The 22,034-nt window shown below is 42.7% G+C and overlaps 1 protein-coding gene across 1 annotated transcript in view; it reads right to left on the bottom strand.

Annotated features, from left to right (window-relative positions):
- The window catches only part of DOCK3 (dedicator of cytokinesis 3), a 247,386-nt gene that overhangs the window by 58,138 nt on the left and 167,214 nt on the right, over positions 1-22,034 (bottom strand). Inside the window, exons 15-22 of the mRNA XM_036267098.1 lie at positions 20,446-20,608; positions 19,816-19,922; positions 19,132-19,303; positions 18,675-18,772; positions 16,490-16,573; positions 15,068-15,168; positions 10,871-10,952; positions 3,679-3,849 (exon numbers count right to left, since the gene is read on the bottom strand). Of these exons, the coding sequence (XP_036122991.1) occupies positions 3,679-3,849; positions 10,871-10,952; positions 15,068-15,168; positions 16,490-16,573; positions 18,675-18,772; positions 19,132-19,303; positions 19,816-19,922; positions 20,446-20,608 (978 nt within the window). The remainder of the gene's footprint in view (positions 1-3,678; positions 3,850-10,870; positions 10,953-15,067; positions 15,169-16,489; positions 16,574-18,674; positions 18,773-19,131; positions 19,304-19,815; positions 19,923-20,445; positions 20,609-22,034) is intronic.

Raw genomic sequence — 22,034 nt, 5'->3', positions numbered from 1 at the left:
TCACCCCACCCACCCCTGTAGCACTCTTGGTACATGGAGCAGGGAGAACCAAAATGGAAATCAAAATAAGAGAACTGACTGTGGCCCAGGCCACTTGAAGCTTCCCTAACTTGCCAAGGCATTTGCTGGCAAGATAAGTGAATATAAAATGAAATCAGCTCACCATAGCTTAATATCCATAGCTGTTTTTGCTTATAAAATGGATTTAAATTTTTGTCTCTGTCTCTATGATCAAGCTTTTGACCTTTCAAATTTTGGCCCAAAACTCCAGCTAGGAGTCTCTCAAAGAGAGTATGGTAGAGAGAGCTGAGCACCTGCAAGCAACACTAACTGAACTCTGCTTAGAGCCCTGTAGCCAGCAATCCAGCTGAGAGCTGGACTATATTTTCCCAGGATAGAGATATTTATTTGAAACCATGGAATCTAAAGACTTTAATTCCTTCATATGTGATGCCTGGTGGTCTCAAATATAAATCCAAAGGATGAAGAATGCAGACTTAGTCAGACATGAACTCTTGAAGACTTTTGATGATGCTGACATAGATTTCAGTGACCTAAATGGCCCAGAGAGTGTGTGTGCTTAGAGACACCTATTCTAGAATATCAGGTCTGGTAGACCCATGAGGTGGCTTCTTGAGGACAACAATATGATAGTAATTCCAGAGAGGAATTAGGGAGGCAGGGTAGTATAGGAGACAGACTGTAAGTTTTGGAATTAGACAGATATGGGTTCAAATCCCAGCTTTACCATTTATCTGCCATAGAACCTTGAGTGAGTTACCACCTAATCCTCAGTTTTCTCATCTTAAAAATGGGGATGATATTACTTATTTCCTGAAAATGGTATGAGGAAAAAAATTAGGTGCATCGAGTTCATTTCCAGTAGAGTGCCTGGCACACAGTAGGTCTTCGGTAAATGCTGGCTCTCATTCTTCTCTCGTCTATATGGAGGTAGCATGAAGGAGGCTTTTTGCTCTTCTCAGTCCTCTTACATGATGAACCCAAGACATACAAAGGGAAATGGAGCATCACCTTGAGACAAAGAGACGAGAGTGCACTCTTCCTAAGTGGCAGGTAGAGGAGGGAGATTGTTTTTCTGACTGATTCATCAGGCTGTTGACACTGGCCTAGAGCGAGTGGGGGCTTATGCCACTGGGAAACAGGTGTGTCACACTGCAGTATCTGCTCAGGCCAGGCCCAAGTACAGAATTTACATGAATTCCATCTGAAGAGTTGTAACTCCCTGAGATAACAAGGTGGTTATTTTTTTTTTATTTTTATTTTTTATCCTCACCCGAGGACATTTTTCCATTTTTTGTACAGATAGAGTGGGAGGGAGAGAGAGAGGAAGAGATAGAGAGAGAGAAACATCAATGTGAAAGGGACACATCGAGTGGCTGCCACCGCACGACCAACCAGGGTCAGGGACAAACTGCAACCGAAGTACGTGCCCTTAGCGGGAACCGAACCCAGGTCTGTCCGGACCGCAGGCCGACGCTCTAACCGCTGAGCCAAACCGGCCAGGGCACAAGGTGGTTATTTTGCAGTAATTAGAAACAGCACAAAAACATATTACCATAAGCAGCTAGATAAAATAGACAAAGTGGGAAAATCAGGCACTTCATATTTAACAACAGTAGCTGATTTGCTCTCTTAAACAATGACATTTCTTATACTTATGCACTAGGACAGGACACTTGAACCCTAACATCTCTTAGTGGTCAGAATCAAAGACATAAAGTCTGACTGAATAATATACTTGGTGAAACTTATGAAACACGAGCCTGGCACCAAAGAAACAGGTCTGATACTGACTTAGATCTAAGCTGAGACTAGATCTCAACTACTTTTCCTGACGTGGCAAGAGCATGCCGCTGAGTACAGAGCATTGCCGAGTCCTCAGAAAGCATGCCTGCTTTGTTCTGGTAGCTACCTCAGAGTTAGCTACCTCTCTCTGAAGGTTGAGGGGAGGAGTCCTGGGCCCTTGTTGGTAGGAACAGGTCGGCTGAAGAAGAGAAAGGAGGAAGATGAGTTGTTTGGGGGTACTTAGGAGGGGAGACCATGGAAGGAGCCTTTCTTATAGAGGTACCTGGCAAACTAGAGGTATTTCCGTTTTTTATAGAGTCTAACTACCATTTGCTCTCCTGATCTCTAAATCAAGGGGTCTAAAAGCAATTGGCATCGAGGGGCAACAAAGACACATGGGAAAAAAAAAAAACTATTCTAATCCTAAATGAGATATTTAAACATACATTTATACTCATGACAGTTCTGGCAGCAGAACTGACATGGGAAAGGCTATCTAGTCTTAGCTGATAGGTTTTGATATAATAATTGGCTTCAAAAAATACAAGAAGTGCAATCTATTAGAAATAATTCTGACATTTATAAGAGAAAGTAACCCCCTTGTGATCCTTGATCCTTTCCAGGGTGAGGCTGCATGGGAAAAGTAACAGATTAGCTGACTATATACATATATAAAATTTTTGTTGTTAATCTTCACCCAAGAGTATTTCTTTCCATTGAATTTTAGAGACAGTGGAAGGGGTGGGGGTTGGGGGGAAGAGAGACAGAGAGAAACATCAATGTGAGAGAGAGACAACCCAGGTATGTGCCCTTGACTGGGAATCAAACCCATGATCCTCCAGTGTGTGGGTGGACACTCTCCATTCACTGAGACACACCAGCCAGAGCACTGACCAGATATTTTTAATATAAGAAAGCAAATTTCCTTCCCACACTGATTTTTCTAAAAGAATCTAATCCTAATTCTTGGCCAAAGTTTTCTAGTGATTTCTGCTATTTTTCAATCTATTTCATTCTTTTTTGAGTGTGTGTGAGAGAGAGAGGTAGAGAGAGGGAGAGAAAGATAGAAACATTAGTGAGAGAGGACACTGATTGGCTGCCTCCTGCATGCCTCCCACTGGGGATTGGGCTCACAACCTGGGCATGTGCCCTGACCAGGAATTGAACTGGTGACCTTTTACTGTATGGGTCGACGCTCAACCACTGAGCAACACAGGCCAGGCCAACCTATTTCTTTCTTTTTTTTTTTTTTTTTAATTTTTTTTTCTGTATTGATTTTGAGAGAGAGAGAAAGGGAGAGGGAGATAGAAACATCAATGAGAACATCGACTGGCCACCTCCTCTATGCTCCTCACTGAAGACGGCCCACAACCGGGGCATGTGTCCTGACTGGGAATCGAACCAGTGACCTCTTGGTGCATGTGTCGACGCTCAACCACTGAGCCACACCGGCCTGGCCCTATTTCATTCTTAACTGCTGAAATGGACAAGTACTAATCTGAAGTTTTAAAATTTAGTACAGTGACTAGGAGATTAAATTCTCTATACTTTGTGAATGTCCTCTAAAAATAAGATGTTAATAAGCAACTAAAATATGATAGTTAAATAAATCTCATCTAAAGAGTGCTCCTGGGAACAAAGTTGTGCTTCTCTACCATAAGCCATAGGGCTATTTTTATATTTGGTAGCTGGGGCTGGTTTTGGAGTAAAAGCAGCTTTTCATTCAATTAAGTATTTCCTTGTAAATCACCCCTCACCCAACAAACAGGGACCTGGCAGGACTTCTTTGACTTTGGAAAGGCAGAGGACAAAAAGATCACCTACTAAGACAGGCAAGAATCCAGCATCAAAGCTTTCCTGCAGCTCACAGACCTGAGTGAAGAGGAGTGTTTCTGAGTTTCTGCTGTCCAGACTGAGCACAAACCGGATGGAGTGGAAAAGTTCTTGGATGCTGGACCGGAACTGCTCCTCTTCCATCCCACATGTGGCTCGTGAGTACAGTATCCTCGACTGCACGATGAACTTGAAAAGATACTCTAAGGCCTGGAGGTATGGGAGCAAAAGGCATGGAAAGTGTTAAAGATGGTCAGGAACTAACACAGCAGGGAATAAGGGGCAAAGTAACAGCAAATTCTACACTAAAATCAGGTGATGGACAATTTCAACTGTGGAGACAAGAATTTTATTTTTTTAACTTTTCTTGAAGTTCACTGAGCAGCAGCTGTCTTCTTCCTGAAAGAAGACAAATTACTTCACAACTGTTTCAAGATTCTGGAATTGAGGAATCACAGACTGTCATGGAAACAGTTGAATCAAGAACATAAAGGATTAAAAAAAATTCAGTTTCTCTGCATTTTTTTCAGGTCTGGCAATAAGCACCTCCAAAGACAATGCTGTAAGAATCTCTCCTGAATTTACACTGAAAAAGGAGTCATCTGCATCTTTGAGATGTACCTGGGGCCTGACATGGTGCCAGCCTTCTCACCAGGGGTCAAGGCTGGAGAAAACTTGTCCTGGGCTACGCAGCAGTTGGTGAACCTGACATACCCACTCTCCACCCTTCTTCCAGACCAGGACACCTGCCATAAACAGTTTATGAGCAATACAGAAGATGAAGCCCCCAGAACACATTTTGGGAGCAGAGTCTGATTTTGACGAGTCCCTGCAGCTTGGCCCATGCTTATGAGTAGAGAAATTCTCTTTTAAAATAACAGTCAAGATCCAAGACTATGCTTTCTAATAAAAGAAATGCCACATATTTCCCAGGCACTGGAAAAGCAGAGACACTAGGGAGAAACTAACCTAAGGATAAAACAAATGGATCTCAGTTACTTGAAATATGTAACAGGAAATAATTCTCAAGCTACCTTCATGAGCTACCTATATCAGCAAGTTTGGCAAAGCAAAATGTGTGTCTATGTGTGTGCGTGCGTGCACGTGTCCCCCATACAAACTTCAACTGGCATCAGAGAATGGCTAGTTCAGAAAAATGCATCTTCCAAGGCTTTCACTAGAAGATGGAGTAGAAGTTACAGTGTGTGGCCTCATCTCCAGAAAAACTACAGCCTCCATTCCAGTAGCCTTTTAATGTCTGGTCTGTAAAGAACCTATGGACTGTTTTGCATATTCTAATTTAAAAAAGGCAAATGTTTCCTCATCACCAGTTTTCTCAGTTTGAAACAGCTACCACAGAGATGTACTGGGGGGCTCCAAACATGCACTAGCATCAGAGTGAGAGGCAGAAACAGCAAAGCCATTTGCACTTCTTGGACATGAGGGTTTCTCCACTAAGTTCTAAAATATAAAACACCTCGAGGATGGCAGCCCTGTAAAAACTCGGATGACAAGTCCACTCCCAGTCATCCCTCCTCTTGATGTTTACAGTCAGCACCAGCGTGGCCAGGACTGCCTCTGGCCAACTCTGACACATGCAACTGGAGAAGGAGAGGAGGGAGGACAACTGGGGTAGACAGTGAAACACTTAACTGTGGCTGAAGGAGTTGCTCTGTCCTTTTCTACTTAATAAACCTGAAAGGAAAAGAGACCCTAAAAGTTATTACAACTCTTTGTCAAGAAGTTCCATTGTGCCCTCTCTTTCCTCCTCATGGTTCCCTGGTATGGAACTGAGGCAGCTCAGCAGTGAGAGTATGTTGTCTTTCTGGAACACCTTGAGGAAAGCCATCCTCAAACCGGCCAAGAACAGCCCTACAGGTCATTCACAAGGGAACAAATAACAGCTCCTTTATGTTCATCCTCTTTAGTGGTAGAACTTTCTTGGAAAGGTCTTGACTCAGAAAGTAAAAGGAAGAGATGTAGTGAATCAGAAGAATAAAGAAGAGGCTGCCTGGTCCACACCATGTGACACCAAAATGAGAGGTGCCTGCCAGCCAGGAGCACATGAATCCTATGAGGAAGGATGACAACAGGATCGGATGGAGACTTACTTGGTCCAGAGGACTTGTAAACTGAAATGTGCTGAAGAAGGGGAAATGGTCTGAGAAAACCGTGGTATTGGATGCATTAGTACTGAATGCCATTCAATCAAGTTTGAAATGCTAAGAACAAGCATGAATTAACTCAGAAAAATGGCTCCCCAAACCTCATGTCTCCATAACTGAGCCTGCATCAACCCAGATGACCTAGCCAGATTCCTTGGAACTAGCCTCGGTTCTTCCTTTTTGTCAATGCCCTCATCCAATCTAACATTTGAAAGTCCCTGTTACGGTCACATCCACCACCTCTTGGTAGCTTGACAACTCAAGCTCTCTTCCTTTCAGGCTTTTAAACATGCTGTTTCCTCCATATGAAAGACTCCTCCCAGCTCATAACATTGATTTCAGCTCAGAGTCACACCTCCTCAGAGCTTTCCCCAAATTTTTTTTTAAAAAATTTATTTACTTTTTTAATCTTTATTGTTAAATGTAGAATGTATTACAGATGTTCCACATTTTTCCCCCATTGACCCTCTCCTCCCCCCTCCCTCCCCCCCTCCCACATTTTCCCACACTATTGTCTGTGTCCATTGGTTATGTATATTAAGTTCTTTGGTTTATTTCTTCCCATCCCCCAACCCCTTTCCCTTTGAGGTTTGTCAGTCTAGCAATGAATCTGTACTTCTTAATCCCTTCACCTTTTTCACCCATTCCCCCAACCTCCCTCCCATCTGGCAACCAACAAAATGTTCTCTGTATCTATGAGAATGTTTCTCTTCTACCTGTTCATTTTATTTGTAGATTCCATTGTTGATAGATATGTATTCATTGCCATTTTGTTTGTTCATATATTTTATCTTTTTCTTCAAAAAGACCCTTCATCATTTCATATAATAACGGTTTGGTGGTGATGAACTCCTTTAACTTTTTCTTGTCTGGAAAACTCTTTATATGGCCATCGATTCTAAATGACAGTTTTGCAGGATAGAGTAATCTTGGTTGTAGGTTCTTGCTTTTCATCACTCTGAATATTTCTTTCACTCCCTTCTGGCCTGCAAAGTTTCTTTTGAGAAATCAGCTGACAGTCTTATGGGATAACTCCCTTGTAGGAAACTAGCTGCCTTTCTCTTGCTGCTTTTAAGATTCTCTCTTTGTCTTGAACCTCTTGCATTTGGATGATGATGTGTCTTGGTGTGGGCCTCTTGGGGTTCATCTTGTTTGGGACTCTCTGTGCTTCCTGAACTTGTATGTCTGTTTCTTTCACCAAGTCAGGAAAGTTTTCTGCCATTATTGTTTCAAACAGGTTTTTGATTTCTTGTTCTTACTCTTCTCCTTCTGGCACCCCCAAGATGCAAATGTTGGCATGCTTGAAGTTGTCCCAGAGGCTCCTTACACTATTCTCATTTTTTTTAATTCTTTTTTCTTTTTGCTGTTCTGATTGGGCATTAATTCCTTATAATCCAAATCGATGGTTTGCTTCTTGGATTTACATACGCTACTATTAAAGCTGTGTAAATTATTCTTTATTTCAGTTAATGCCTCCTTCAATTCTGACTGTGCATCCATCATTTCTGACTGGTCCTTTTTTATGCTCTTGAGGCCCTCACTAAGTTCACTGAGGTTCTCACTAAGTTCATTGAGTATCCTTATAAGCAGTATTTTGAACTCAGCACCTGTTAGGTTGCTTATCTCCATTTCGCTTAGTTCTTTTCTTGGGGTTTTGTTCTGTTCTTTCACTGGGAACCTGTTTCTTTGTCTCCTCATTTTGGCTGCCTCCCTGTGTTTGTTTCTGTGTATTACTTAACGAGCGGTATGGGGCTAGCTGAGACCATTTGCTGCTCGTTTGAAAGAATTTAGGAAAACCTGAAGCAGGATCCAAGTCAGGCCAATCCTATGGTTAAGCAAGTGGCAACAGCTTGGGTGGGCCTGAAAATTGGGTGGGCCTGAAAATTGGGTGGGGCGGGGCGGGGCCTCAGGGAGTCAGGGCGGGGCTACCAGTGTGAGCCAGGTTGCTGGAGTCCCAGATATGGCGGCTGTCTGCCGCCCCAGGGAAGGACTCACCAAAGGAACAAAGGCCTCTGACAGCACGTTTGTCCCGGAAAAAGCCCCCTCTCCAGCCCTCGCTCCAGTGGCAAACAGCTCAGTTCATCCCGGTATGTCTCTGGTGCCCCTTGAGCTGCCTCCACTCCAAGCTTAGAGAAAGAGAGTCCGAGAAGTTCGTGTGCAGACCCTTTAAGGAGCTGCCTGGGGCTCCAGCCGCTTCAGCTTCCCTGAGCCTCAGTTCCTGCTGGTTTTTCCAGCCAGAAGTTATGGGGACTTCTCTTCCTGGCACTGGAACCCTGAGCAGGGCACCTGGTGTGGGACGGGGACCCCTCAGTCCTCAGGAAGGACCTTCTCAGCTGAGGTATCCTGATTTTTATCCGCCACATGTGGGTGTGGGACCAGCCCGTCTCGCCACCGGCCCTCGCGCCTCTGCCCCTCCGCCCCTCCTACCAGTCTGGATGTGGCTGCTGCTTTAATTCCGTAGTTGTAGGACTTCCATTCAGCTTGATTTCAGGCGGTTATGAATGATGGTTGTTCTGTAGTTTAGTTGTAACTTTGATGTGGTTGTGGGAGGATGCGATACCGTGTTTACCTACACTGCCACCTTGACCAGAAGTCCCCCCAAAAATCTTGATGTGAAGTGAATCTTCCTCTCTAGCCAGTTCGTTCCTGGCTTATTTCCCGTTTACTTTCCTTCAGAGTATGCACCAAGTCTCTGCCCAACCCCCACACTAACTGTATATTTTTCTGTTTTACATGTTTATTGTCTGTCTTTTCCCCACTTGAATGGACACACTATGAAGGCCTAGCCTTTTTTGCCTGGGCTCCTGCTGAATCCCCAGGGGCTAATACAGTGTCTGACACATGGCAGGTATCAAGCAATATTTACTGAATAAATGACAATAAATAATTCTTAAGAGAAAACAACTTCTGTAATGCTTTCTCCAGTATTCTTTTTTTGGGGGTGGGGGTGGGCGTTAATCATCACCCGAGGATATATTTTTTCCCATTGATTTTTTTTTTTTTTTTTTAAAGATAGAGAGGGAGGGAGGGAGGGAGGGAGAGAAAGAGAAACATCAATATGAGAGAGACACATCAATTGGTTGCCTCCCATACAACCCTGAATGAGGCCAGGGATTGAACCTGCAACCCAGGCACATGCCCTTAATTGAGAATTGAACCTATGACCCTTCAGTGCAAGAGCCAACACTCTTAATCATTGAGCCAAACCGATCAGGGCCAATATTCTTTTATTTTTTTTAATAAAAGAGCTTTCTTTGTTTATTTTTTCTTTATTGATTTTAGAGAGAGAGGAAGGGAGAGAGAGAGAGAAACATCGATGAGGGAGAATATCAACTGGCCACCTCCTGCATGCCCCCACTGGGGATCGGGCCCACAACCTGGGCATGTGCCCTGACTGGGAATTGAACCAGCAACCTCTTGGTGCATGGGTTGACGTTCAACCACTGAGCCACACTGGCTGATTCTTAAGCAATTAATTTATATATTCACATAAAATCTTTTGCACCTTATGAAATCTTTACTCCCTCAAATATTATGGGAGGCCCCTGACAGGTGCTAGGGTCAGAGAAGAATAGAACCCCTCACATCATACTCAGGACCCTGTTCCACATCTATGTCTGTGCCTGCTTCCCCTTGAGACACTGGAGATGTGTTCTTCAAGGGAACAGGCCTATCTCATTCCTCTTTGCATCTCAGCACCCACAACAGAAGCTGACTGCTCTATAAACATGTACAGTATGTAGAAGAAAGGAAATAAGACTCATGGGTTTAGATTTTTATAGAAGGTGCAGAGAAGAAAGCAGGTAAACATGAATTTGTGATTTGATCTTCCCTCTTCAATCTCATGTCACTGGGGCAACATCTGTTTCATCTGTTATCATATGGACAAGAACAACAAAATCACAGGCCCAGTTCTGCTTAGAAAAGATGCTGTGATATTAAAAGAGGACAGAGAAGCAACAGAATTACTTTGCTGCCACTCTTCTTTTATTGCTAACTAGAAAGAGAGGGGAAGACATCCCTAAAAAGCAACTAAAACAAAAGTAACTCAAGAACAAGAAAAGACAGGGACCGGAAGGTAGAAAGCATAGACTTGCTTTAAGTGAGTTCCCAGAGGAAACGTCATCTTTTTCAATCTCTGTCTGGAGAATTACTGAACAAAAGAGGGATCAACATTCTCATAGGTCAGTCTCTACAGCAAAAGCAGTAGCCATAAAAAGAAGTTACCAGAAAGTGAAATTAACTCACAGTGAAGACAGTTCCCTATAAACGGGCTCTGCCCAACACGGCCAAGGGCTGCCTTGTCATAGAACCTGTCCAGGCAGGAGTGTTGCCATGGGGGAACCTAGGTTCCTCCAAAGGTCAAGGGTTTAAGATTATCTTCTCAACATATCTACTCAGGTCTTTTTACTTAAATCAGTTCTAAAAAACAATGTTCAGTAACTTTTTTTTTTTTATCCTTAACTGAGGACATTTTTCCATTTTTTTGTTCAGATAGAGTGGGAGGGAGAGAGAGAGAGAAACATCAACGTGAAAGAGACACATTGAGTGGTTGCCACCTGCACAAACCAACCAGGGCCAGGGACAAACTGCAACCGAGGTACATGCCCTTAGCAGGAACCGAACCCGAGTCTCTCCAGACCACAGGCTGACGCTCGAATCGCTGAGTCAAACCGGCCAGGGCCATTCAGTAACTATTGAAGAAGGAAAAAGTATTGGAAGATCCTAATTTTAATCCATGATGCCACCAACACTAGCTTAGAAGGAGCTAATGATCTGTTAGCCAGTGGAAGCAAAGACTCATACTGTTGGCAAAAACCAGAGAGGATAACCAGGAGCTGTGTGCACATCAGTACTCCTTCTTGCTTCAACATAACATCATCAGGAATAAATACCTTCAATACAAAATTGAAGTAAGGAAAGGGGAATTATGTGGTCCAAAGTGTTCCTGCCAACAGGCCAGTATAGTGGGATGTCCACAATTGTCCTGCAAACTACACCATTTGGGTTACTCACAAATGACTGCAGGGGTGGGCCATTTGCATACAGCAAGCTCAGTACGTTACCCGCATGGCTTCCTGAATGTGGTCCTGCCGAATCAGTTCTGCTGAGCAGTCCATGTACCACTTCAAACAGCGGATGAGCTCCCTGGGGAGGAGAACAGTTCCAGAAACCCCACTTTAATCCACAAGCAATGCAGCCTGAAATGTTTTCAGCCCCGAATAAGCCACACAGGAAATAATATCCTGCTGATGAGCTAGACTGGAGTGATAGATCCACTGCCCATGTGAAATCTTTGGATCATCTGAGACCAGACAACACTCCTTGTCCATAAAGAGTCGCCACTTTTTTTTTTTTAATTTAAAAGAAAAAATTTTTTTTCCATTATTGATTTTTAGAGAGAGAGGAAGAAAGAGACAGAAACATCGATGAGAGAGAACATAGACTGGCTGCCTCCTGCATGACCCCCACTGGGGATTTGGCCCACAACCTGAGCATGTGCCCTGACCGGGAATTGAACCAGCGACCTCTTGGTGCATGGGTTGATGCTCAACCACAGAGCCACACTGGCCAGGCAAGAGTTGCCACATTTTAATTAGCAATTACAATCACTCTTTACCACTCTCCCTGATAACATTCCTACTTTGATTACAAGAAAGTTCTCCCAAAGTCTTGGACTGCATGTGTATTTTTGTTTTTGTTTAAAATTGTTCTGTCTCTACAAGATACAATAATGACTAGTAAACAGTAGACTCTGCATAAAGGTGAAGAGTTCCATGTGCCCCTCCTTGCTCAACCTTCATCCCATCTATTTTATTTCCTTAGGAACCAAGTCTCCTGAGTGAAATGGGATTACACACTTCATGGCCTGCATGTTTACATGGCAATAGAGCACAGAGGTCAAGAGTACAGGCTTTGGTCAGGCAGCAGGAAGCCTATCAGCTTCTAACTCTATATTCTTGGGCAAGTTATTTGATCCCTCTGTGCCTCATTCTCTTCCTTTAAAACATCAAGGAAACAATAGTACATCTCAGAATTATTGGGACTACTAAGGGATGACATATAAAACACATAGCATAGTACCTGCTCTTCAAAGTGACATCAAAGTGTCATAGTTTCAGTGACTCCACAGCCTCGCCACCCTTGGGTTTTATTTATATTTTCAAAAACTGTGCTAATTCCATAGAAGAAAATAATGGCTTTTAAAAAGTTGCTTTAACAATTTTAAATAACCTGTTTATTTTTTTTTATTATTGTTGTTAATCCTCACCCAAGAATATTTTTCCATTGGTTTTTAGATAGAGTGGTAGGGAGGAAAGGAGGGAGGGAGAGAAAAAAACATCAATGTGAGAGAGACACATCGAGTGGTTGCCTCCCACAAGATCCTGGCAGGGGCTGGAGATCGAACCTGCAACCCAGGTACGTACCCTGGCCAAACCAGCCAGGGCTCATATTTACTATTTATAATATTATCTCTTTTGTCAACTGTCTTTTTATTTCTTTGACACTTATTTGTGTGTGCTCTATTTAGCTATTCACATTTCCCATGGAAAAAGCAAGACTTTTATTTATTTTTATTTTTATTTTTTTGGCAGCTTTGACAACTATGTAAGAAACTATGGTTTAAAATGTCAGTTGAAAGCCCACAGCAGCATTTTGTTTTGTAGAAGTAGAAAAAAAATTTTTCGCCCTGGCCGGTTTGGCTCAGCGGTTAGAGCGTCGGCCTGCAGTCCTGAGAGACCCGGGTTCGGTTCCCGCTAAGGGCACGTACCTCGGTTGCAGTTTGTCCCCGGCCCTGGTTGGTCGTGCGGGTGGCAGCCACTTGATGTGTCCCTTTCATGTCAATGTTTCTCTCTCTCTCTCTCTCCCTCCCACACTCTATCTGAACAAAAAAAAGAAAAAAAAAAGAAAAAAAATTTTTCATATGGAATCTCAAGGGACCCCAAATAGCCAAAACAATCTTGAAAAAGAAGAACAAATTAAAAAAACTCACGTTTCCTGATTTTAAAACTTACTATAGAGTTATAGTAATCAAAACTGTCGCACTGGCATAAAGACAGATATATACACCAATAGAATAAAATAGCACAGAAATAAACTCTTGCATATATGGTCAAATTATTTTCAACAAAGGTGGCAAGGCTATTCAATAAGGGAAAGAATAGTCTTTTCAACAAATTATGTTAGAAAAGCTGGATATCTATATGCAAAAGGATGAGGTCAAACTCTTATGTTACACAATAAACAAAAATTAACTCAAAATGGATCAAAGACCTAAATGTAAGAGCTAAAACTATAAAACACTTAGACAAAAACACAGGGGTAAAGCTTAATTACATTGGATTTTGCAATAATTTCTTGTATCTAACATCAAAATCATAGGAAACAAACTAAAAAATAAAGTGGACTACATCAAAACTGAAAAGTTCTGTGCATCAGCAGACACAGTCAACAGAGTAAAAGGCAATGGGAGAAAATATCTGTAAAACATATACACCTGACAGGGTAATATCCAGAATATATAAAGAACTCCAACAGCTCAACAACAAAAACCGAACAATCTGATTCAAAAATGGCCAAGGGCCCGGCTGGTGTGGTTCAGTGGTTGAGCGTTGACCCATGCACCAAGAGGTCACCGGTTTGGTTCCTGGTCAGGGCACATACCCAGGTTGCAGGCTCAACCTCTAGTGGGGGCGTGCAGGAGGTAGCTGATCCATGTTTCTCTCTCATTGATGTTTCTAGCTCTTTCTCCCTCTCCCTTCCTCTCTCTCTAAAAATCAATAAAAACATATTAAAAAAAAGAACAAAAATAAAAATGGGCAAAGGACTTGAATAGATTTTTCTCCAAAGAAGAAATACAAATGGTCAATAAGCTTATGAAGAGATGCTCAATATCACTGATTGTTAAAAAAATTCAAATCAAAACCACAGTGAGGATACCACCTCACAACCATTAGAAAGGCTACTATTTAAAAAAATCCCAAAATACAACCAAAAAAACCCCAAAATGAACCGAACAGAAAATAACAAGTGTGATAAGGATGTGGGAATATTGGAACCCTTGTATAACTTTGGTAGGAATGGAAAATAGTATGGTTGTTCTTCAAAAATTAAAAATAGAATTACTATATGATTCAGAAATTCCATTTCTGGGTATATATCCAAAAGAACAGAAAGCAGGGTCTTGAAGAGATACTTGAATACCCATGTTTATAGCAGTATTATTAACAATAGCTAAAAGATGGAAGCAACCTAAGTATTATCAATGGATGAATGGATAAACAAAATGTGGTCTAGCCCTGGCCAGTTTGGCTCAGTGGTTAGAGCATCAGCCCACGGACCAGAAAGTCGCAGGTTCAGTTCCCACTAAAGGCACATACCTCGGTTGCAGTTTGTCCCCCGCCCTGGTTGGGGTCGTGTGGGTGGCAACCACTCGATGTGTCTCTTTCACATCGATGCTTCTCTCTCTCTCTCTTCCTCCCTCTCTCCCTCCCACTCTATCTGAAGATAAATGCAAAAATGTCCTCGGGTGAGGATGAAAAAAAAAATGTGGTCTATACATACATTGAACATTATTCAGGTTTTAAAATGAAGGAAATTCTGCCCTGGCCGAGTTGGCTCAGCAGTTAGAGCATCAGCCTGTGGACCAGAGAGACTTGGGTTTAGTTCCTGCTAAGGGCACGTACCTCGGTTACAGTTTGTCCCCAGCCCAACTGGGGTGGTGTGGGTGGTAACCAGTTGATGTGTCTCTCTCATATCGATGTTTCTTTCTCTCTCTCTCTCCCCCTCCCTGCTCTATCTGAAGATAAATGCAGTGTCCTTGGGTAAGGATAAAAAATAAATAAATAAATAAATAAATAAATAAAAGGAAATTGTGATACATGCTACAACATGGATGAACATTGAGAACATTATGCTAAGTGAAAAAAGTCAGACACAAGAAAGACAAATATTGTATGATTCAATTTATATGAAGTACCTAGAATGGGCAATTCAGAGAGACTTAAGATATACCTGTGGTTGCTCAGAGTCTGGAGGACAGAGTTGGGGAGTTAGTGTTTAATGGGCACAGAGTTTCAGTTTTGCAAGATGAAAAGAGTTCTGGAGATGGATGGTGGTGATGGTTGCACAACAATGTGAATGTACTTAATGCCACTGAGCTGTGCACTTAAAAATGGTTAAGATAGTAAATTTTGTTATGTGACTTTTTTTTGAGCCTGCTTCTATTCAAACACAAGTCCCAATAATGATGGCACACTTACTTGTATGCCAGGGCTCCAGCAAAGTGCTTCTGGATGTATGTGTCCATTACAGGCCGGAAGTGGAAATACTTGATGTCTCTGAGCAGGTTGATGATGAATACCTGGGAGAGATGAAGGGTACCAGGGTTCACTGAAGGCCTCAGACCTATGCCCACCACAAAACAGAAATCTTGCTTCTTAAAGGAATGGCAAACTGTCAATGTTTTTTTATTTTATTTTATTTTTTATCATCCTCACCCGAGGACATTTTTCCATTCTTTGTTCAGATAGAGTGGGAGGGAGAGAGAGGAACAGAGAGAGAGAGAAACATCGATGAGAAAGGGACACATCGAGTGGTCGCCACCCGCACAACCAACCAGGGCCGGGGACAAACTGCAACCGAGGTACGTGCCCTTAGCGGTAACGGAACCCGGGTCTCTCCAGACCGCAGGCCGACGCTCTAACCGCTGAGCCAAACCGGCCAGGGCATCAAACTGTCAATGTTTTATCTAGTGTTCCCTGTTGGTAGTGAATGTAAGATTTCCATTCTGTGTATGAATTGCTGTCTTATCTGTTCTGTTCTTATAATCCAAATCCAAACTTGGGGCTCATCTGTCTGTGTTAGTGTTACTCTGAGCCTCTTCATAATAATGCTGGGTGTACAATACAAACCAGGGAAAGACAAAACAATACTTATGTAGGTGGCATAAATACTACTGCATTTCAAAAAACTTGGTAAAAAGAGGAAAGAAAGGATTATCCTTGGAGCCAAATTAGCCTAAGACAGGCTGTGCCCTTCAGAAGTGGAAGGTGGCTGGCCAGGGAAGTAAGGAAAAAGAAAAGCCAAAGGGGAAAACTATGCCAGTGCCATTCTTGCCTCTGTTCCTCACCTATCAGGTAGACTTGGAATACCTGGTTCTCCTTGACTACATAGCCTCTTGTGGTACTGGATATGTTAAGCAAAATGCTCTGAACATCCTAATCACTGTCCATTCCCACTAAGCAACCTCTTGAAACTGGTTCCAAACAACTTCACAGAGAGAGAAAGTGTGATGTTCAGACCAGCATGAGTGTGTCTCTGCTTTTCCTGGTGGTTATATCCAACTCTGTAAGTGAAAAAATGGACAATCTGATTTCCTGTATCAGTCTCTGGGCCTTTTGTTGGTGTAGGTGACTATTTCAGGGGCCAGGCAACTCTGCAGTAGTGATGAAATTAAGTATCAGAACTACGAAGTTGAGGCCTGGGCCTGTGCATGCTGAATTCTTCAAATTTTATCTTGTAGGGATCTGCCTGGCAGGTTGGTTGGTCTTCTTGGGTGATACTCCTCAGTCCCTTTTCTATTGGAAATATTGAAACCTTGTGCTGACTCACTCTAATAAATTATTTCTCTCATTTAAAAATACATAATAAGAAAAAGAAAAGCCAGAAAGGATGAGACTTACCAAAGATTGAAACACCAACAGGCCGTATTTCTCTGTATTATCATCCAAAATCACAAACAGCGTATCTAAGATGTCCTGCAAAAACTGTAGAAGCATAAAAATCAGAGGGCTCAGCTCTTAGGATCTTGTACACAGAGTCAAACTTCCATGTACCAATGAATTTACCTCCTAATAAACAAAGTCAAAGATCTTAAACTACCTCTTAAAAATAATTTAGTACCCATCTCCATCCAGCTAAAGGGTAACTAGGTGGACTTGAGTGTTTGCTTATAGCCCAAAGGAACATAGAGAGACTCTTTCTGTTGGGTAAATGCTAAACTTGTAAGGAAAGAGCCATTACCTAAAAAACCTAGGACATGTATAGAGAATAACAATTGTAAAACCAAGATAACCTAAGTGATTCTGATGCCGAATTGGTTTTGAGAAAAAGAGCTCATTTTCCTAGGACCTCAAAAGTTCAGTAGTGCCCTGCTTGCTACTGTGACCTAACTCTATAGAGGACATTTGGATGAGGATGTGGCAAGCTAGGCCTTACCTACAGAAACTAGGTTTTGATCTAGAAATCAGTATCCCAGAAAAGAGAATGCAGCTGATGAGGGCTGTCAATGAAAGTTAATGGTCTAGAAGCACTAGTTTTTCTTTTGTTGTTTTTTAGAGCATGTACCTTTTTCTTTCTAAGATGCAAACACCAAGGGAGAGAATACATACTTTTGGATGCTAGTAGTCTTTAAAAATAAAATCTAACAGTCTGTTGATCAAAACACAATTTAATAATACAATGCTTACAATTTACTTCAAAACAACATAAGGTAGAAGGTGTAGATAGGGATGTGGATGGGCAGGAATGGCCATGGGTTGATGATTGCTGGTGCTGGGTACATGCAAGGCTCTCTATACTATTCTGTATACTTCTGTGTAGGTTTAAAATCTTCCAATAAAAAGTAAAAACATATTTTAAAATGCTAGTATATTCTCTTCACATTCTCTTCTGGCTGGCTTGAGACAAATTATTGATGCTAAAACTACATCTGCTGATAGAATGTTCTCGTGAGGAATTCAACTCAGCTTAAAAAGATCACAGACTTTTCTAATACCTTGTCTGTTTACTAGATGAATTTATCTTAACTTACAAAAACTAGTATTAGTTTACTTGTTAAGAGATCTTTCTAAAATTTACAGTACTCTGAGCAAGTAATTAAAACAAAGTTCATAGGCAACTTCATAAAAGCACAGAGAGGTACACAGACTTTAAAACTGTTCCTGATTTGGAGACACCATGTTGTATATTATGGAGTCAATGGAGCTGTGAAGAGTGGATTGCTAACTGATTTAATACTTGCAAGAACAGAGCTAAGAATGCTCACAATAGACAGGTAGCCTTCTTGAGATTTCATTTCTATCCTACATTCTGTTGCTCTTGCTGATGACCAAAAAAGCACCTCCATTTTCCTCAGTGGAGTTCAGTCCATTGTGTAGAATTCATCTGCAGGACTTCACTAGCAGGAAGTACTTGGGGGTTTCCTGAGCTAACACCAAGGTGGGCCAACACTCTGGGTGGAGAAGCCTTACAGAGACAGCGGGAGACTGGTAGTATTGCTGACAGCCTGCTCAGGCCATCAGATGGGAAATGCCACAAAGGTATTTGGGGAAAGCAGTGGAGGCAGAGAGTAAGGAATTTCTCCAGCATGGGCTCTAAGGGAGAGTGGGCAAAATTAGCAGCTGCAGGTTACTGGAGCAGATTTAGAGTTCTTCTAGATAATCAAGAGAGTAGAGCCAGAAAGACATTAGGCTGGGTGTGTGGTGAGAGGGTTACAAAGTAAGGAAAATGAGAAAGACTCTAAGAAAGGGAAAGAAGACCTAAAGGAATGCAGGCAGCACAAAGCTTGGGGATTGTTTCTGAGAGGATACTGTACTATTACCCTTTAATTATCATCTTATGCTCTAGGAAGAAAAACAAGTTAAAAAATAGGGGTTAAATATAGTTTCTGAAAGGTAACAAACCTGATGTGAAACTTTTAAAGAAGAAACTAACTTTAAAAAAAAAGTAAAATAATTTATTCCTACTCATCTAAATACATATTTTGAGAAACGGTCTTGGAGGCTTGCTGGCAGAAATCAAGGAGCAGTGAGGCCTTCTGACCAGCTTCTTGCTCAGGCAGCATGTGTGAATTTTGGGATGCCATACCTTAACAATTTCCTCTCCACTGACGTGCCGTAGCCGCCCTAGTATGTCCATGATCCTGTCTGGAAAGGCCTTCCATTTCAGCAGAGCGAGGAGGTCCACTAGAAAGCAAGCCCAAAAGATGATGAACCCTGGTTATGCCAAGGACAAGCAAAGTCCAGAGTCTCCCAGACATGGGCAGGTGGGATCTAGATGGACAGAAATAACTGCGAGCATTACCACAGCCTCTTCAGTGCTGAGATTAAGGCCAAAGACACACACATCTGTGCACTCTGGATGTGCACTCTGAGGTTGCTAAAACCACGGGAAATCTCATAAGCAGCTACTGCCAAGTGATTCTTCAGCTTCGAATGAAAAGAATCCCCTCACTGTGGCATGAGAGCAATAATTTCTGTCTCCCTTAACATATGTCAGCAACTGAGGACAGGGAGGGCACCACGCCGCAGGCATCATCACCTACCATTCTGGGTGAGTTTGGTGGAGGAGAGCTGCGTGGAGATGAAGAAAGACTCTTTGGTGCTGCGCTGGAAGATGAGGCTAGAGGGGATGTTAGGGCAGCCATTGTAGTCCTCTTTGCAGCACGGCAGGCCCAGGTACAGAGCATGGTTGTTAAATGTGCTATTCTCATCACACTATAGGCAAAAGTAGAGAACACAGAGTATTTCCTGAACCATGCCCATGTAAAAATTAGGTCCCAGAGGTTTCTGGTTGAGGTCTGTGCTCTGTCCAGAAACTCCCCAGAGTAGTTGACACACCTTTAAAGAAAAACATGGCAGAGCATGTGGCTTCCACCTAGTTTGCGGGCAACCTTGGGTGGCAGCTATGCTGTGACAGCTGACTGAACCATGATCTCAAATAGCAAGCCTCCAAATATACTAGCCAAGGCCACAATGGCACAGAAGGGTAGTAACATATTTCCATTACCAGTGGAGTGGAAGGCAGGGAAAAAAGGGTCTGCAAGCACTGCTTGTGGGAGGAAAGCCACCGTTATGCACAAGACAAAAGCCTGCCCACAACTATCCTGCTGTCACCCACCAGCACATGACCCTGGATCTGGCCCACCCCAAGCAAACCATCTGAGAACTATGTGTGAGAGAGGCCTCAGGGGTTAAGGGTGGAGGTGAGAGATAGCCAGGGCCCAAACCTTATACACATAGAGTTCGTGGATATCATCAGAGAGAGTGGTGCCATCGTCCCGCATCAGAGGTGAGAATGCAAAGCCAAAGAGTTTCTTTTCCCCTTTGTCCTTTGCTGTAATCAGAGCCAAGTGTTAGCTGTTTTACCCTCCACTTTGCTTTTTAAATTTAGAAATTCCCCTGTGCTTACCACCTATGCTCTTTACTACTTTGTCCCTTACTTTCATTAAGTATTAACCTGACTGCAGGAATGACAAGAAATGTACTGGACTGCATTTCCACTTATATCCCAAGGTACACAGGCTATCTAGACCCAAACAGAAACAAAATTGCTGGTCTTGAAAAGCCAGAGGTTTTCTAAGAAGCAGTTTAATATGCACATAGGAAACACCCAAAGGGGAATGACACTGGCAATTACCCAGTGTCCAGGTCAGACACTAGAACAACCAATACCTGACTCCATGGTTTAAAAACACTGTCCAAAGAACAGCCTCTGATGACATCCCATCTCTGAAACGGCTATTTCTACACAACTTCTCACTTTTTTTTGCCCCAATAAGAACTCTCTCCATTCTATTCCAGAGAGGAAAGAGTTATATTCATGTCTTCAAAGGAATGTGGAGAGAAGTCGTACTCACTGGAACAGTGTCTGAACTCGAAGCGAAGGTGGGAGCCGCGGAACCGGTCGATGGGGATGGGCAGTTTGATAATTTCTCCCCAGCGAGGACTATTACTGTGGTAGAGGACGAACGAGTGGTAGGAACTTCTGTTTGGCTCTCCTGAACCCAAGCTGATGCAATCCTGGAACAGAGAAGCAAAATAAGGTGTCACCTTCTTGGAGAGAATGCCTAGATTTCTCTATCACTAGGACACTTTCTCTTTTGTGCATCTCATTTCCCCACCAGGCAAAATCTTTAACATAAGAAACTTCTTTTGGCTTAAATTAACTACTTTTGGAAACAACTGTGTCAATGGTATAAGCTCTCAGCAGTCACAGTGCTCCTCGTTTTCCTTGGGCAGAGGTAACTCACACACACTGTGCAATAAACCAGAGGGCGGCTCAGCTGTGCATCTGAATCACTGAGGTGGGTCCTGTACCCTCACCGAGAAAGGAATCAGTGGAGTCCATGGGAGAAGTCTACTGTACATGGCACACTGCCAGATCAGAAGAATAATGAAATTCTGAAGTGGGAAGAGCGTGTTTCCTAACCTACCTTAACCTAGTGTTGTACTGGCATTTTAGGTTGCCCTCAGCTGACTCCTTGGAGATATAAACAAGGTAGATCAGATCTAACTTGACCCCAGTTCCCAAATATTGCCATAAAGATGCAGTCCTGGGACTGAGAGGACAGGAAGCTGCTGGCCATATATATGCAGGAGCAGCCCCATCTGCACAGCAGTGTGTGGACACCTGACAGCTCTGCTGACCTTGGCATGACATTCATGCAAACAATGGAGAGGCCTCAGTCCTTGAGGTCAAATCATTGTTTTGACCACCATTTCCACATTCTCCTTTATTTCTTCCTGGCTTTGGGAGATGATTTTGGGTAATTTTACCTTTTTCTTTTGTCAAGTGTGGATGATCATTCTTGTTCTACCTACTCCACAAGGCTGTTGTCAACAGACATAAGCAAGGTCTGTAAAAGACTGATTTGCCATCTATCAAGTGCTCTGCAAATGATGCCTTATGATTTGTCAGGGACTTTACCATGACGTGACTGAGGGGAAACTGACATATTGACAACAGAAAAGCAGCATCCCAAGGCTTCACTTTCAAAGACAGAAGATCCCTACAGTGTACTGGCTAGAAGTAATCTGTCAGGGCTTGAGCCTGCTGTTCTTGTCATGTTACCTGGTACCAGCAAGTTAGTACCTAAGTCTCACCCTTGACCAAAGAGCAAATATAAGTTCCTGTATTAGCTCAAGGATCAAAAAGAGTGGGATCCAGTAACAGTTACCAAAAGTTGGCAGCTCAATGCTAGACGGAATGACAGAAGTAACAGGTGGGATAGAACTAGAGGGAACAGGGCTAAACGGGAGCAGGAAGGAGTCAGGTCAGACACTAGGGAGCATTTCTATAAAGGCTGTTGACAACGCAAGTTATTTTCAAGGCATGCCTAGGGTTTCCTTGAAGAAAGGAAGAGGCAGCAGAGAAGAACGCATGTGGATGACCTGAGTTCAGTCCTGCCTGAGGAGAAGGGGTCTCTGGACAAAGTCCACTGAAATA

Source organism: Molossus molossus, unplaced genomic scaffold, assembly GCF_014108415.1.
Source record: "Molossus molossus isolate mMolMol1 unplaced genomic scaffold, mMolMol1.p scaffold_m16_p_18, whole genome shotgun sequence".
Classification (NCBI taxonomy): Eukaryota; Metazoa; Chordata; class Mammalia; order Chiroptera; family Molossidae; genus Molossus; species Molossus molossus.
The sequence above is the reverse complement of the archived record's forward strand: the minus strand, read 5'-3'. Positions and strand labels throughout refer to the sequence as shown.